Raw genomic sequence first — 15,408 nt, 5'->3', positions numbered from 1 at the left:
TAAAAGACGTTCGCTCCTTGGAAGGAAAGTTATCACCAACCTTGATAGTATATTAAAAAGCAGAGACATTACTTTGCCAACCAAGGTCCGTCTAGTCAAGGCAATGGTTTTTCCCGTGGTCATGTATGGATGTGAGAGTTGGACTGTGAAGAAGGCTGACCGCCGAAGGATCGATGCTTTTGAACTGTGGTGCTGGAGAAGACTCTTGAGAGTCCCTTATACTGCAAGGAGATCCAACCAGTCCATTCTAGAGGAGATCAATACTGGATGTTCATTGGAGGGACTGATGCTAAAGCTGAAACTGCAATACTTTGGCCACCTCATGCGACGAGTTGACTCACTGGAAAAGACTCTGATGCTGGGAAAGCTTGGGGGCGGGAGGAGAAGGGGACGACCGAGAATGAGATGGCTGGATGGCATCACCGACTCTGTGGACATGAGTTTGAGTGTACTCCGGGAGTTGGTGATGGACAGGGAGGCCTGGCGTGCTGTGATTCATGGGGTCGCAGAGAGTCGGACACGACTGAGCGACTGAACTGAACTGAACTGATGGTGTTATATTTCTATTATTGTGATGAAAAAGAAAGCAATACAAAAAGACGAAGTGTTTATTAAAACATGAAAAAAAAAAAGAAAGAAATGGTTTTGCAGCACTGAAGAGATTATAGAAAGTAAATAAGCTAGATCAGACCTGTTTTATGTAGTAATTTTATAGTTTATTTTAATTATTTCAGTTGTAAAATATTGTTATACTGTTAATTAGTTCTGATTGTTCATATTAAACTATTGAAATGCAATAAATAAATAAATAAATAAATTTTGGAAAAAAAAAAAAAACTACCTTTATCAGGGAACCAAGGGTTACACTCAACCGCTGTCTGAAGGCAAGCCTCTATTAGCTGGCATGAAACTGCAAGTCCCTGAACTTTAAATAAGTGACGAAGTAGAGTAGAAAAGTGATGGGGCTTTCCAGCCCTTTGACCCATGTCTTAGTACTTACCGACCTCCATAGGTCCTTGGAGTCACTCCGTCCGAATTGGCGATGTGTACCAGGCTGCCACTTGTTGAGGTCCTTTAATGGACCAGAACCTGGTGGTCTGGAGTCAACGATAAGAAAGTAAAAGAGAGAAAGAGGCTGATATTCCTTGGTTTGCGCAGAAAACCAATAAAGCTCTTGACACAGGGCTTGCGTCGCTCACGAAGGCACCGGATGCCCTCTCAAGGGGGTGAAGGCACAGCGCGCCTTCTTAAGAGGGTCTTAGAAGCCCAGGCAGAAGAGTGAGCACGACGGGTTGCTATGCTCCAGAGAATTAGCCGGGCAGGGGGAGAGAGAGAGAGAAAGAAAGAAAGATACGGGGACCCAAGTTCTGATGGAACAAGGGTGTTTTGTTCAACATAGTGTGGGCATATATACTGTCTTACAAGGTGGCTTTGTTCAGCAAAGATAAAGATCAAAAGTCCAGACTTACAAATTATCAAGGAAACAAAGCAATCCATATCAAAGAGAGAGGGTTGTAAATAATCACTTTTATGCTATGGTTCATAAAAAGGAAGAGGGTCATAAATAGTTCGTTCGTTCCGTTGCTCAGTCGTGTCCGACTCTTTGCGACCCCGTGGACTGTAGCCTACCAGGCTTCTCCGTCCATGGGATTCTCCAGGCAAGAATACTGGAGTGGGTTACCATTTCCTTCTCCAGGGGATCTTCCCGACCCAGGGATCGGACCCAGGTCTCCCGCATTGGAGGCAAACGCTTTAACCGGGGAAGCCCTCATAAATAGTTACTTACCACCATATGGAAAAACTAACGAAGGAAATGCATGCATTTCTCAGCCCCAGGAGCGGTTTGCCACTCCTCTTAATTCCTGAATATTCAGGAATTAATAAGGAACAGAGGATTCACGACAGATCCAAAAGAGCACACAGGAAGCCTCCTGTTAAAAGCTTCCTGACAGTGAGGGTGGTAGCCCTTTTAATCCTGCAGCACTGATATTTACTGATAAGACCAGTGCTTGATGCTGTGCTTGTTAGATTTAGGGCCCCTCATAAAATAGCTGAGAGAAGGAATCTTTCTGCCCATCTATTTCTGTCTAAGCTCTCACTAGGGATGTAACTTGAGGGACATGGCACCAGTTTAACGTGTAGAAGAAGGAAACACCCAGGTCAGCTCTCTGGTAAGGAGTGAGAGGAAGACATGGAATTTTTAAAAAGTCCATACCTAGTTGGTGATTGATACAAACCCTCTCAGGTCTTTTAAAGCCATTTGGAAGCATTTATAAAAAGAACAGATGAGGAAGAGCAGGCATTAGTTGGACCCTCAGTTGTGGATGAACCATTTATAGATGCAGATGGGAGGGAATGAGTGTGTGAGGGGACATGCAGCCAGCAGGTGGGTCTGCTGGGTGGGGCGTGAACCCAGCTGACTCCATTGCGGTTTTCAGTGTACAATTCTGCCAAGACTGAAGACACAGAAGGCAAGGGGAGAGCAGGACACCTGGGCAGACAGCTTTCATAATGGACCAGGATTCTAGAAAGGTCTTTAGCCTCTGTTGTGAGCCTCATCTCTATGAGGAGGTCAGTTAGTTACACTGAGATCCTGCATGTGTAGCGGACACCCAGAGCCAGCTCAGAGTAGGCGCTCACTAGCAAGTTGCTCAGGCAGCTGACTCTGCCCTGCTGTGGGGAAACTAAGACAGACGCTCGGTCCAGCCTGAGGCATCCACTGCGCTTCTATCTGGTCCATGACTCGCTTCAGCCCAGGCACCTCCCAGGCCTCCTCCCTACCCCGGGATGAATTCCTAACCCTTGGACAGGACAGTAGTCCCCCAGACAGCAGGCAGTAATTCACAGGGACCCTGTCTGACAGCCCACTTCATCTCCATAGAAGTTTGCTGCACAAAGGCCTAAACCTTGGCCTCCTGTTTCCTAAAACTCACTTTGACCTTGATTCTTACCATGAAATCTCCCCCACGTGTGCTCTGACCGCTCCCTCCTCTCTGCCTTTGCTCTCTCACAGCTCCCACGCTCCCACCTCTCCCATCTCCTGACCCTAGCAAAGTCCATTTCACATGCAAGGGTGCAGCTTGACCAGCCCACGTGATTGCAGACAGATCTGTGCTGACTGACCCCATGTCAGCTATCACTTCATTTTCATCCAGGGGTGTCACCAGGTTAGACCCCAGCAAGTCCTTTGTCCCCTGTGGGTCATGATGTCTGAGAACTTGTTCCAGGTCAACAGCAGCCTGATTTCAGGAGGAGACTCCAGCTCTACCCAATCTTGAGGGCCTCTGAGCCTCTCTGCCATACCCGACAGCTCCTGTGCTCCTTGAACTGAGTCAGCCTGTGTGTTGGGGGGAGATCTTCCTATGAGGGCAAGTCCCTTCGGGCAGACTGAGAACCCTGTGGGCGGTCAGGGAGCAGGGTCTGCGTAGTGTTGGACCCTAGCTGTGCAGCCCTGGCTCTCTGTATCCATGGTGATGCCGACTGCAGAACAAGCAGCCCAGTGTCAGTGCTTAACACACTGAAGAACATCTTTGTTCACATAAACTCCAGTGCGGATGTAACTATTTGGGTCCTCACTAGGCGGCACTCCTCTGAGTTCAGGATTTCTGCTTTTTTTGTGTGGCTCAAGGTTGCGGTAAACGAGGGGATCTCCTTCCCTCTGGACCAGCCAATCTCTCCCCATCCCTCACCCCCCATCCAGGTGCCCTAAGTCTGATTGACACCTTGTACCGTGTTCCAGCCAGGCCTGGGATCACAACCATGATTCTTACCTCTGACCTGTGCTCACAACTTTCCCCACATAGGACTCTGCGGTGTGAAAATCTCAGCCTTTGTCCTCCATGCAGACTGCCTCCAGCAGCACCCACAGCACTGGAGTTGCCTAGTCTAGTCTCTGAGGGCTCATGGGCTATCACTGTGGTAATGCCGGCAAGATGCCTCCAGTGACATCACCTCCAAGTGTCTCCTCCTCCTCCTGAGTGTGAAATGGACTTAGGGACTCGAATCCAACTGAGAGAATAAGGCAGAACTGATGCCAAGTGACTGAGAGTTTAGGTACTAGAAGGTGTGTGCTGCTCTCTCATTCTCTCAGCCTCTGTCTCTCCTTCGTGACAGGCTTGCTCTGGAGAAGTCTGGTCACTGGCAACTACCAGGTAATTGACAAGCCCACTAGCAGGGCTCTGAAGCCTTCTGCCAGAAGCTTTGTGAATGAGCTTGAGAGTGGGTCCCCCAGCCCAACTCAAGGCTCTTGCCCCCCCACACTAGAACGGGTGGCTGCCTCCTCATGAATCAAGTTAGTGGGAAGCCTCAGTTGCTCCCAGTGCCCAGGGTACATAATTGACCACTCATCCATTAATGCTCATGACCTTTCACCCCAAGCCAACCCACAACACGAGTCACTGACTTTGATCAGGAGAGTGAGCTGGGATGGAAAGGGATTGGGATTGTGGGGGGCGTGGAGCTGATGTGACAAAGGAGGGGACAGTCACTGACCAATCTGAGGAGACAAGGTGTCCAAGGAAAGAGGTCAGCAGGTCCCAGAACACAGTAGGTGAGAGAGCAGGAACTCATAGAAGAACCACCCAGCCACCTACAAGAGTAAAGATATAATAACACCTTGCTGCCTTCAAACACTAAGGTCTATGATGGTTTCTTACCCAAGAATGGAAAATTGCTGTGGGCAGGAATTTATCTCCTTAGCTAATCTTACCTTGCCTTCATGGTCGTGCCCACTTGCTACCTCCTTGGTCTTCTCTTGTGGAAATCATCATTCCCCCTCTCAAACCTATTTCTCTTGATTCCCACTTCTCTTGGGAACCTATAGCACCCACCTGACCAGGTCAGAACAGGCCATCATGATGCTGGGCACATGTACAACCTAAATTCTAATTACACCTGCCCCCCAACATTACCTAGTGGCTCAGATGGTAAAGAATCCACCTGCAATGCAGGAGACCTGAGTTCAAACCCAGTGTCGGTAAGATCTCCTGGGGAAGGAACAGCTACCCACTCCAGTATTCTAGCCTGGAAAAGTCCATGGATAGAGGAACCTGACAGGCTACAGTCCATGGGGTCCCAGTGATTTGGACATGCCAGAGTGACTTTCACTTTCCCACTCTTCCTCACAAAGTGTAGAATGGTTAATTATTTAATTAACTCTATTTCACTCCTAAGATTCTAGGTGCACATTGTAATGCTTCTTTCTCTAATAACAAAAGTGAGCCTTGGAGGGGTGGTGACTTGCACATGGTCACTGATAAAGGTTAGGTCAGACTTGGACACATATTTGCATTCTTGAGATGGACCACGTTCACAGTTACTGGTGGTGGTAACCTCTGTTGGAAGAAAAGCTATTTTCCCATAAAGCTGTTACGGCTTACAATACTGGCCCTATGCTCCCATCCTGTCCCCTCCCTTATGATGTGTGTCACTGACCAGTGGCCCAGAATACCTCTCATCAGAGGCATGTCCTTGTCTTCCCTGCTTGCAGATACACAGGACCATTCACTCTTCATTTTCCCTCTCCTCCTGGTCTGTCCTGTGTCTGTACACAGCCTCCCCCTTGTCTCCCACAGAACAGGGCAGAGGTGGTAATTTGGAGCTTACTGGTCAGGGAGGAACAGGCAATATGCTATTCTGTGGCCCACAGGATTCACCATGTGGGAAGGGAAACATGGAAGCAGGGCTGCAGGGCCAGGCTGGGATTAAATGGGAGGCTTTGATCAGTGTTCCCAGTTGGGGAGTACGGTGGAAGAAGAGAACAAGGCTGAAACAGAATCCTTTCATTGACAAACTGACATTATGGACCTCCCTTTGTGTCAAGCTCAAGACTGAAATTACAAAGCATGTAGGGGCTATCTCATGGAGCTCTCAACTCATGTGACATAACACCTGAAGTCAGAGATCACCTAGTCACTCAGGAAAACAGAGACTCAGAAGTAGGTTGAAGAGGTATACTCATGGTCCTTTAGCCAGTGACAGAGCTGAAGTCTCCTTCCTCTCCTGTGGGCCTCTGTGACTGCCAGCCCGGGGCTCAGATGACTCAGAAACTCAAAAGTGCCTGGTGGAATCAGGAGGTTTTGGCTGGAGGAGCTTGTAGGAAAAAGCCTTGTACTTGCTGGTGGCTTCTGTGCTGTCACTCAAAGCAGAGGAAGAGAAACCTGCTCACTGGAGCCACTTTGTCCCACTCATTGAGTGACAGAATCACAAAGGACAGAGACACAGACATCATTCTCTCCCAGAATCTCTCCCACTTCTCAGGTGGGCAGACATGAAGAGGACCCATTACAGAGGAGTCACAGCAGGAGAGCAATCACTGATGCCAGAGTCTGGTCTCCTCTCCCAGGAGCCAGCTGTGACACAAGGACTGGCATGGGGTCAGCGAAGGCTCTAGAGATGTGTTCAACAGACACCTGCAGGAAGCCTTCTGGGACCAGAGCACCTCCCTCCATCCTCCCTAATGCCAGCCCTGCATTTTGGAGGAGCCCCTCCTCTGGGTGGCGTTCAGCAGATCTCCAAGTGCTGGTCTCGGGGAACGTTGTACTTGAGCTTGTGGGCTTCAAAGAGATTTTCCAGCTCCTTCATGTAGTGTTGGTGAAGCCTGTCCACCTCCTCCTGGGAGGGATGCAGTGTCTTCTGCACCTCAATGGGCTTCCCCACTGCAAGACACAGAGGTGAGTGGTGGCTCAGAGCCAGAACCACTGAAGGCGCAGGGACATTGGTATTCCCACTACAATGGTCATCTGAATAGGCAAGCACTCTAAATCCTTCCCATTCAATTCTATTTTGTGTTATAGATTCTAAGATGTTAGGTCAACTTCAACAGTCTGTATATCAACAACACAGCCAGCAGGCATTTGCAGGCATTATCTCTTATGTTATCCTAACAATTATATGGAGATATAACCTGGTTTTAATCCTGTTTGACTGCTGAGGAAATGAGTCCCAGGGAGGAGGCTAAATAACTTGTTCAAGGTAACATAGCCAGGAAAAATTGAGTACCAGGGTGTAAGCCCTGGGGATGGGCTCTTAGCCTCAGGGAAATGTGGATCTGGGAGTCTCAGATGCCATGATTGGAAGAGACTGTGTCTGTGGGAAGAGGTAGATCAGAAGGCAGCTGCCATGTCTTCCTCTCTTGGGAATTGTCCTGAGGCAACAGCACTGTAAATATTCATTAGAATATTACCACATAATGAAAAGAAAGTTTGGTAGAGGGGTTTGCCTGTATTCAACTAAGAAATGACTGAGTGAATGAAGATGAACAGCACTATTAGTTCTGACATTGGAACCTAGTTGAAATTTCAGAAGAAAGCAAATAGTTTAAAAATGGTGCTAAGTCTATGGACTAGAGCCCATGTCCATTATTTACAAGGAAATCCATCTGGCTCTCCTTCAGAGACTTCTGATTGCTACTTTACACGCAGATCTAACAGACCTGCCATGGTCTTGTATCCACCTTATCCAGTTACTGTCATTAGACCCTGTGGTCAGAATTAAACCCTCCTTGTCTTGCATAATAAAGAACCACATACTCTTATCAAACCTCAACTTTGTTACCAAAGGCAGGGTGATCTCTTGGAAGGCAGCGTGATCTCTGTGGATCTGGGTTTGCAATAAATAAAATATGGATGAGAGTCCCAAGTTGTTGGGAAAAATAAGCTGCTGCATGTAAGGACTAAGTACAGTGTCTGACACACTGCAGTGGCTCAGTAATCTGTAGTGGCTACTGACTTTTGTGTCCCTGTTACCCTTCTCATTCTACTGCCTTTCATAGTGTTACTTGCATATGTGTCTATTTCACACACTAGAAAGTGTTCTCCACAATGTCAAGGGTGTTCTGGTCCATGTCTCCTTGCAGCACAAGTGCAGGCTTCTAACTCTATAACACTTCCCCTTCCCAGACCGGGTTTAGGCTCACCCACAGTGGTGATGGGTCGGCGGTAGGGCATAAGACCAAAGCTGTACTGGAAGACTCCACGGCCATAGAAGAGAGGGATGGAACCTCTAGTGCTCTTGTGAAGTCGGTCCTGAAACCACCGCAACCAGGAACCAGGAGAGTTCTCAACCTGGTCATATATGTCATTCTCCCCAAAGGAGAAGATCGGCACCAGAGCTGCCCTAGAGGGAGACAGGAGATAGGGCGTGTGGAGGAGAAAGAAGGCACAAAAATGGTCCCCTAGCCTCCTGTTGGAGAAGGCAATGGCAAGCCACTCCAGTACTCTTGACTAGAAAAATCCCATGGATGGAGGAGCCTGGTAGGCTGCAGTCTGTGGGGTCGCTAATGGTCAGACACGACTGAGTGACTTCACTTTCACTTTTCACTTTCACACATTAGAGAAGGAAATGGCAACCCACTCCAGTGTTCTTGCCTGGAGAATCCCAGGGACGGGGGAGCCTGGTGAGCTGCCCTCTATGGGGTCATACAGAGTCAGACACGACTGAAGTGACTTAGCAGTAGCAGCCTCCTGTAGGGACCTAGTGAGCAGGAACTGGAACAGAGGACAGAGCCCTGGGACAAAACCAGGAGACCTCAGGTGTCTTCCAGACCTGCCAGGGCTTCTTTTATAACTTCAAGCAGGTCATGGCTCTTCTCAGAGTCAATGACTGGCACTGGGATTGTTTCTGAGTCCATGTTCTCTCTTCTTGCCATAAGATAGGCCAGTGAATCTGAGACGAAGTGTTGGGACAAGGAAAGGACTTTATTCCGAATGGATGACCAAGAAGATGGCAGGCTAGTGCCTCCAAATAACCATCCTGAAGGGCCAGGTTGCTAAGTTCTTTATGATCATAGATTGGGATATAGGTGAAGAAACAAACTAAAAATATTATTTGATCCTTGCAAATGTCTAATAGAACGGCAAGCATCAGGCAGAGGAATGTGTTAGTTTCACTTCCTTACAGTCCTTTATAGGAGGGCAACTCAGGTTATCTCCCTTAGGAAGTCCATTATCTGTTCCTACAGTGAGGGTAAAGCGTCTGACTGCAATGCGGGAGACTCAGGTTCGATCCCCGGTTTGGGAAGATCCCCTGGAGAAGGAAATGGCAACCCACTCCAGTATTCTTGCCTGGAAAATCCCATGGACAGAGGAGCCTGGTAGGCTACAATCCATGGGGTCGCAAAGAGTCGGACACGACTGAGCAACTTCACTTTAACTTTCACAGTAAGAAAAGCTGCATGAAGAGGGTTAAAGTCACAGAAGCAGATCCGGCACAAGTTCAAGATTAACCCTTTCCAAATACAGGATCATAAGACAAAACAGAATACAGCTAAGAGTCCATCCAGATATAAAACATCTGCAGACTTTCTGGGAAGATCTCTTCCAGCTAGCTTTGTATTCTTCACACATGTTTAAAGATAGGAGAATAGCTTTAAGTTATGTCCCAAGCTCCATTCTCCCTGAGTTCCTAGATCTCAGATTTAATGCAACCTTTCAGCAATATGACCTTTGGAACTTAATCCCTTTAGTTACAAAATCTTCCATCTAGAATCTTCTTTGGGTATTTAGGCCTGAGACAGTGCATCTATCACCAATATACAATCTTCATTGTCAGTGGATTGAGATTCTCCCCGCCAAAAGAGGATCTGCATTTGCCTCTGCAGTCTTCCCTCCAAACTACAATCCTTGCCAATCTCCAGTTGAACCCAGGGCCCTCTCCCCAATACCCGTGCATCAGGGCAAGCCTGATGAAGCCCTTGCGGTTCCGCAGCACCAGCTTGTAGGTTTCAGGCCTGGCATTCAGTGACTCCTGGACGCCCCCAACAACTATGGACAGCAGGTTGCCACCTCCTTTCCTGCTCAGAATGTGAGCAGCACTCTCCTTGTCTGATGAGACCAGCCCTGGGGAGAGAGGAAAGTGGTCACGTGCAGTATGAAGGGGGCAAGCCTGGTTCAGGAGTATTGGGGCTTGGGCTCTACCCGACTCTCCAACTGGGAGTCCCCAGATGACAGGCACTGAGTGCTACCTCCTTTCCCAATACTCCCATGAAACTCATCACTGAGCACACAGGAATGGAAAATGCTTCTTTGGGTCTCATCTCCTTGCCTACTGCACATTCACTTGGAAGAAGTAGAGAACAATTGGGCGCCCTCCTTAAGCCCCTTCCTCATGCCTTCAGCCCTCATCTTCCTGGATTAGAAAGAGTGGCAGGACTCACCCCCTGACATGATGCAATCCCTGAAGACAGGGGCCCAGAAACACCAGTGCATCATCATCAGATGTGAGCGGATGCCTGGAAAAACTGAGGAGAAGCCCGTGCCCTCTGTGCACAGGTTGGTGAAAGCTCCAGTGGCGAGGACCCCATGAGGGTGGAAGCCAGCCAGGTAGTTCCGGGAGGGGTCCAGCTCAGCGGTCTTGACCAGCTGCAGGGACAGCAATCAGGTAAATCGGGGCTGCACCTAGTACCCCCCCACCCCCGCTCCAGTCTCCCAGTTAAGTTTCTGGCATGACCTCTTCTATGTGTCTCCTGTGCCCAAGTGTTTTCACACCCCATGTGAGTGTCCTGTGATGAGAGATGGGCTGTCTGAGGATCCTGTCCCCAGTGCAAGCATGGAGCAGAGGAGATGCTCTGGGAGACTATGGAATGAAGGGGGAGAGAACAGAGCCACAAATGGATGACCAATGCCGCCTGCCTCAGAAGGAAGAACCATGCAGAAGGCAGAGTTAGGACTCATGGGAAGAAGACTGCAGACAAGCCAATGTCCTACTGGGAGGGAGACCTTCTTCCAGGTAGAGCCTGACAAGAATGAAGGAGTCAGCACTGGAGGGAGTGAGCCCCTCCCCAAGCTTGTGGCAATTGGCCTTCTGTCCCGGGTAAAGAGCTGCACCTCTGAGTCCCTTTAACTCAGTGTAAGAGACCCCAAGGTGCTAAAGGTACAAATTGGGGACAGGGGCATGAAGTCTCTAGTGATGCCAAAGGGTGTGGGTTGAGAGGGGTCAGGGAGGTGTCCTGTGAAGTCTGCAGCACTTCCTGACACCAGGTCACAGCCTGGCCACAGCACTGCACCCCTGCTCAGGCCTTGGCCTATGTAGACACCGCTTTCCTGGATAATGAAATCTTACATAGAAACCCAGCTCCTGAACTGATCTTCAGGATGAGGGGGAATCTATTGTCCTTGGGGAAACACTGCCTGATTCTCTACCATTACCTCTGTAGGAAGCCCATAGGGTGCATTTAGAAAGCTCCAGTGCTCAGAAGTAGTCTCCCAAACTCTCTAGAAACTCTTCCTTTAGGCTCTAGTTGGTAGAATCATAGCATAAAGGCTTGTGATGTGGAGTAGCCTGAGCAGAGTTGTTAGGACAAGGAATGTTGCTTGCCTGCCTTCAAGCCAGCAGCCACTGTTGCTGCAACTGACAATGGGCCTTGAAAGGAATTCAGGATGGAAGATAATAGGATACTGGTCACAGAGAGTGAACATGCACATCACAGGAATAACTGCAGTGAACCCAGATTTTGTATCTCCCCGTATGTAGAAAAACATGAAAATCATTAACTGGCGATGTCTGCTTTTTGACTGGCAGCAATCTTTTCATGTTTAGCCACATGGGTTGTTTGGTTTGGTTTTGTTTTTTCCAACAAAGCCCCGTAAATACTGACTTCTCCCTTCCCTTTCAGAACAGCTCCTCAGAGATTTCTGAGAGGCTATCTCTGAATACATTCCTCAGTAAGACCTCAGAACAAAACACCTGACAACTCTAAGGTTGTACACTTGTTTCCAGTAGATAGCAGAGACTCTCTGACCCCCCTATCCACTGCCAACCAAAGATCATGCAGGGCCTGCTCTGTTAAGGTGTGTGGATGACTTGGAAGCTCTCCTGTGAGATGACAAGAGTCAGAATCTATGAACCATAGCGCCTCCTGCAGGCCTCAGTCCAGGACAGGGCGGTGAAAGTGCATGTCATCTCTCCTTCTGCTGGCTGCTCCTTGGTACTGCCCGCCATCTGCAGCTGCTGTTGCCACAGGACTGCAGGGGCCTACAATCCAGAACACTGTGCTCATGAAATTTCTGCAAATATGTTTCCCACAATGTCAATAGTGTCCTATGTGAGAAATCCTCTGGGGTAGATACCTGGTTAAAAGAGGGACAGAACAGACATAGATAAGATTGGCACAGAGATGCTCAACAGAGTTTTTCTGCCGGATGTACAAATGACAGCAGTTCCAGGGGTGAAAGGAGAGCCAGATGCTGTCCTTAGAAGGTCCCAGGATCACCTGATGTCTTATGGACTCCACACAACCCAGTGATGTATGTGACAGCATGTCCAATTTACAATGGAAAAATCGAGGCTCAGAGAGCATGTGTAACTCACCCCAGGTCATACAGCTGGCATGTTGCAGACCTGGTAGTAGACTCTATGAAGTCCTTGCTCAGAGGAGACACCATATACATTCTTGTCTCCTGTGTCCAGAGAGGGCCGCCTGTCCCCGCCTGGCTCCTCTCTGTGTCCTCACTGCCTTCCTCTTCCTATCCCCACTGGATAATCAACCATCACAGCTGCTGACATCCAAGGGTTTAGCCAGTCTGGGATTCAGAATGGAGCAAACATCAGTTAACTGAAATTCAGGGGCCTGCATCCTTAAGGACTGATCCTTGGTCCAGAGTTCAGTGTACAAAATGACATGAGGTACCATGAGCCAGAGATCAGAGATTAAGAGATAGGCAGAATAGTATTAACTGGACTCTTTAGTGGATCCCTAAGGAAACCTTGATTCAGAATGAGCAAAGCTGTGTCCAAGGAGACATAACATATCAAACACACAGGGGCAGGATACATCCTGAGGGCTCTCTGCTGTGTTTCTATTCTCAGAGCCAATGCACACACTTAAAAGCAGTAAAAAAAAAAACCTGTTCTATATCCTTGCTCACACCTTCTTCCCTGCAGGGTATCAGTATCCTCATCTGATAAAATGTCAGCCAGATGCTCTGAAAATCTTCTTTTCTTTACGGATTCCTTCACCCTAAACTTAGACTGTTGAGGGATTTATACCTGTCAGATACATAAGTGTGCTGCACTACATGGCCTACTGAGTTCCTCAAATCCTGTTCATTCATCAGTTGTCATAGTGGCCTCACCTCACTGAAGTCGCACAACCATAGCCAGACAGCAACTGATTCTTCCCCTAGCTACAGAGTGGTAGAAGCCTGTCTCCTGCTTCTGGCCCAGTATTCTGCTAACTATACACAGGGTCAAACATCCCCATGGATACGTGGGGACTTTGGTCCTGACCACTCCCTAGTCAGCCCCATACTCACCGAGATGGGGAAATAGTCCTTCGTGTACTTCCATATGGTCCAGTGCCTTATGAAAGCACTCTGCCTGCCCCCCTGCCGTGGTGTGTCTCGATCCAGGTACCACCAGATTGCATACAGGATACTGATCATCCAGAATCTTGTGAACAGGAGACCTATGAAGACTATGCAGCAGACCAAGTCTGGGAAGGGACGGAGGAACCATTAGTGGTCAGAGACATGAAGGAACAAGCTCTCCCCGTATACTGAGCTCTGGCGGCACTGTCCATTCTAGCCCTACTCCTAAGAGGAAGCGATCAGCTTCCCAAGGTTTGGAGGAGAAGAGAATGCTGTCAACATGACAAGTGTCACATTGACAGCCTGGATTTTAAACCAGTTGGCCTAATTTCAAACTCACATTTTTCCACTGCACCAGATTGCTTACTCATTTGGGTCTTCCCATCCAACTCCTTTCCTGTGTGTATTCACCAGATTTTCAATAAAGGCCTGATGGAGATGTGACAGGATGAACTGTTTCCGGTATCCATTCTTTAGAACCCCAGAGAAAGGTATTGTTTCTACCCAGCCCACTTCCACAGGATTCTTTGCGCTGTGGACTGTAGCCCTCCAGGCTCCACTGTTCATGTTAGCCAGGCAAGAGTACTGGAGTGAGTTTCCACGCTCTCCTCTAGAGGATCTTCCAGACCCAGCGATCAAACCCACATCTCCTGTGGCCCCTGCATTGCAGCCAGATTCTTTACTGCTGTGGGGAAGCCCAGTCTGAATAGTAGCAAAATGCATAAATCAAAGTATTTTGGGGCTCACAGAGCCTCGCTTTCTACAGAGTACCTCCAACATGCCAGGTGCCGGTGGTTAAGCTGAGAACAATGGACAGGAATGCCTGCCCTCCTGGTGCTGGCTTCAGGGCTGTGTTTGGAGCACTTTGTTTTGCCTTCTCAATTTTAACAATGGCAAAATATGTTTAACATATACTAGTCATCAAAATGACTCTTTGGTGTTTTATTATTCTTTTCAAATTTTCGTTAGAGTATAGTTCATTTACATGTTGTTTTTTTTTTTTTTAGATATTTGAAATACAACTTTATTCTGATTCCAAACGAAAAGGAATGGGAATGACAGTAACAAACAAGATTCCACCTCTCATATTGTCATGTGACTATAGCAGTCTTATATTTGAAACTCAAGGAGGAAACAACTGTGTTCCAAAACACCTAAATATGCAGGTCCAAAAAAAGAAGGTATTTTTTTTTAAACTGCCACATTCACTCCAAAGCCCATCCATCTCCTTCAGCATCCAAAGATTAAGCACGTGTTCTGCTTCAGTTCAGTTCAGTTCAGTTCAGTCGCTCAGTCGTGTCCGACTTTCCGCGACCCCATGAATCACAGCACGCCAGGTCTCCCTGTCCATCAAAAACTCCCGGAGTTCACTCAAACTCATGTCCACAGAGTCGGTGATGCCATCCAGACATCTCATTCTCGGTTGTCCCCTTCTCCCCCAGCCCCCAACCTTTCCCAACATCAGAGTCTTTTCCAGTGAGTCAACTCGTCGCAAGAGGTGCCAAAGTATTGCAGTTTCAGCTTTAGCATCAGTCCTTCCAGTGAACACCCAGGATTGATCTCCTTTAGAATGGACTGGTTGGATCTCCTTGCAGTACAAGGAACTCTCAAGAGTCTTCTCCAGCACCACAGTTCAAAAGCATCAATTCTTCGGCGATCAGCTTTCTTCACAGTCCAACTCTCACATCCATACATGACCACGGGAAAAACCATAGCCTTGACTAGACGGACCTTTGTTGGCAAAGTAATGTCTCTGCTTTTTAATGTATTATCAAGGTTGGTCATAACTTTCCTTCCAAGGAGTAAGCGTCTTTTAATTTCATGGCTGCAATCAGCATCTGCAGTGATTTTGGAGCCCAAAAACATAAAGTCTGACACTGTTTCCACTGTTTTCCCATCTATTTCCCATGACATGATGGGACCAGATGCCATGATCTTTGGTTTCTGAATGTTGAGCTTCAAGCCAACCTTTTCACTCTCCTCTTTCACTTTCATCAAGAGGCTTTTGAGTTCCTCTTCACTTTCTGCCATAAGGGTAGTGTCATCTGCATATCTGAGATTATTGATATTTCTCCCAGCAATCTTGATTCCAGCTTGTGCTTCT

At 48.0% G+C, this 15,408-nt stretch overlaps 1 protein-coding gene across 1 annotated transcript in view; it reads right to left on the bottom strand.

Annotated features, from left to right (window-relative positions):
- Nucleotides 1-6,501: 6,501 nt before the first annotated feature.
- LOC148775627 (2-acylglycerol O-acyltransferase 2-like) overlaps nucleotides 6,502-15,408 on the bottom strand; it is a 14,525-nt gene continuing 5,618 nt past the window's right edge. The window contains exons 2-6 of the mRNA XM_088843497.1: nucleotides 13,251-13,429; nucleotides 10,154-10,358; nucleotides 9,662-9,836; nucleotides 7,916-8,115; nucleotides 6,502-6,656 (exon numbers count right to left, since the gene is read on the bottom strand). Of these exons, the coding sequence (XP_088699623.1) occupies nucleotides 6,502-6,656; nucleotides 7,916-8,115; nucleotides 9,662-9,836; nucleotides 10,154-10,358; nucleotides 13,251-13,429 (914 nt within the window). The remainder of the gene's footprint in view (nucleotides 6,657-7,915; nucleotides 8,116-9,661; nucleotides 9,837-10,153; nucleotides 10,359-13,250; nucleotides 13,430-15,408) is intronic.

Source organism: Moschus berezovskii, chromosome 14 (genome assembly GCF_049115385.1).
Source record: "Moschus berezovskii isolate FMDL1 chromosome 14, NW_MosBer_1.0, whole genome shotgun sequence".
NCBI lineage: Eukaryota > Metazoa > Chordata > Mammalia > Artiodactyla > Moschidae > Moschus > Moschus berezovskii.
Note: the sequence above shows the minus strand (reverse complement) of the source record. Positions and strands in the feature narration are given on the sequence as shown.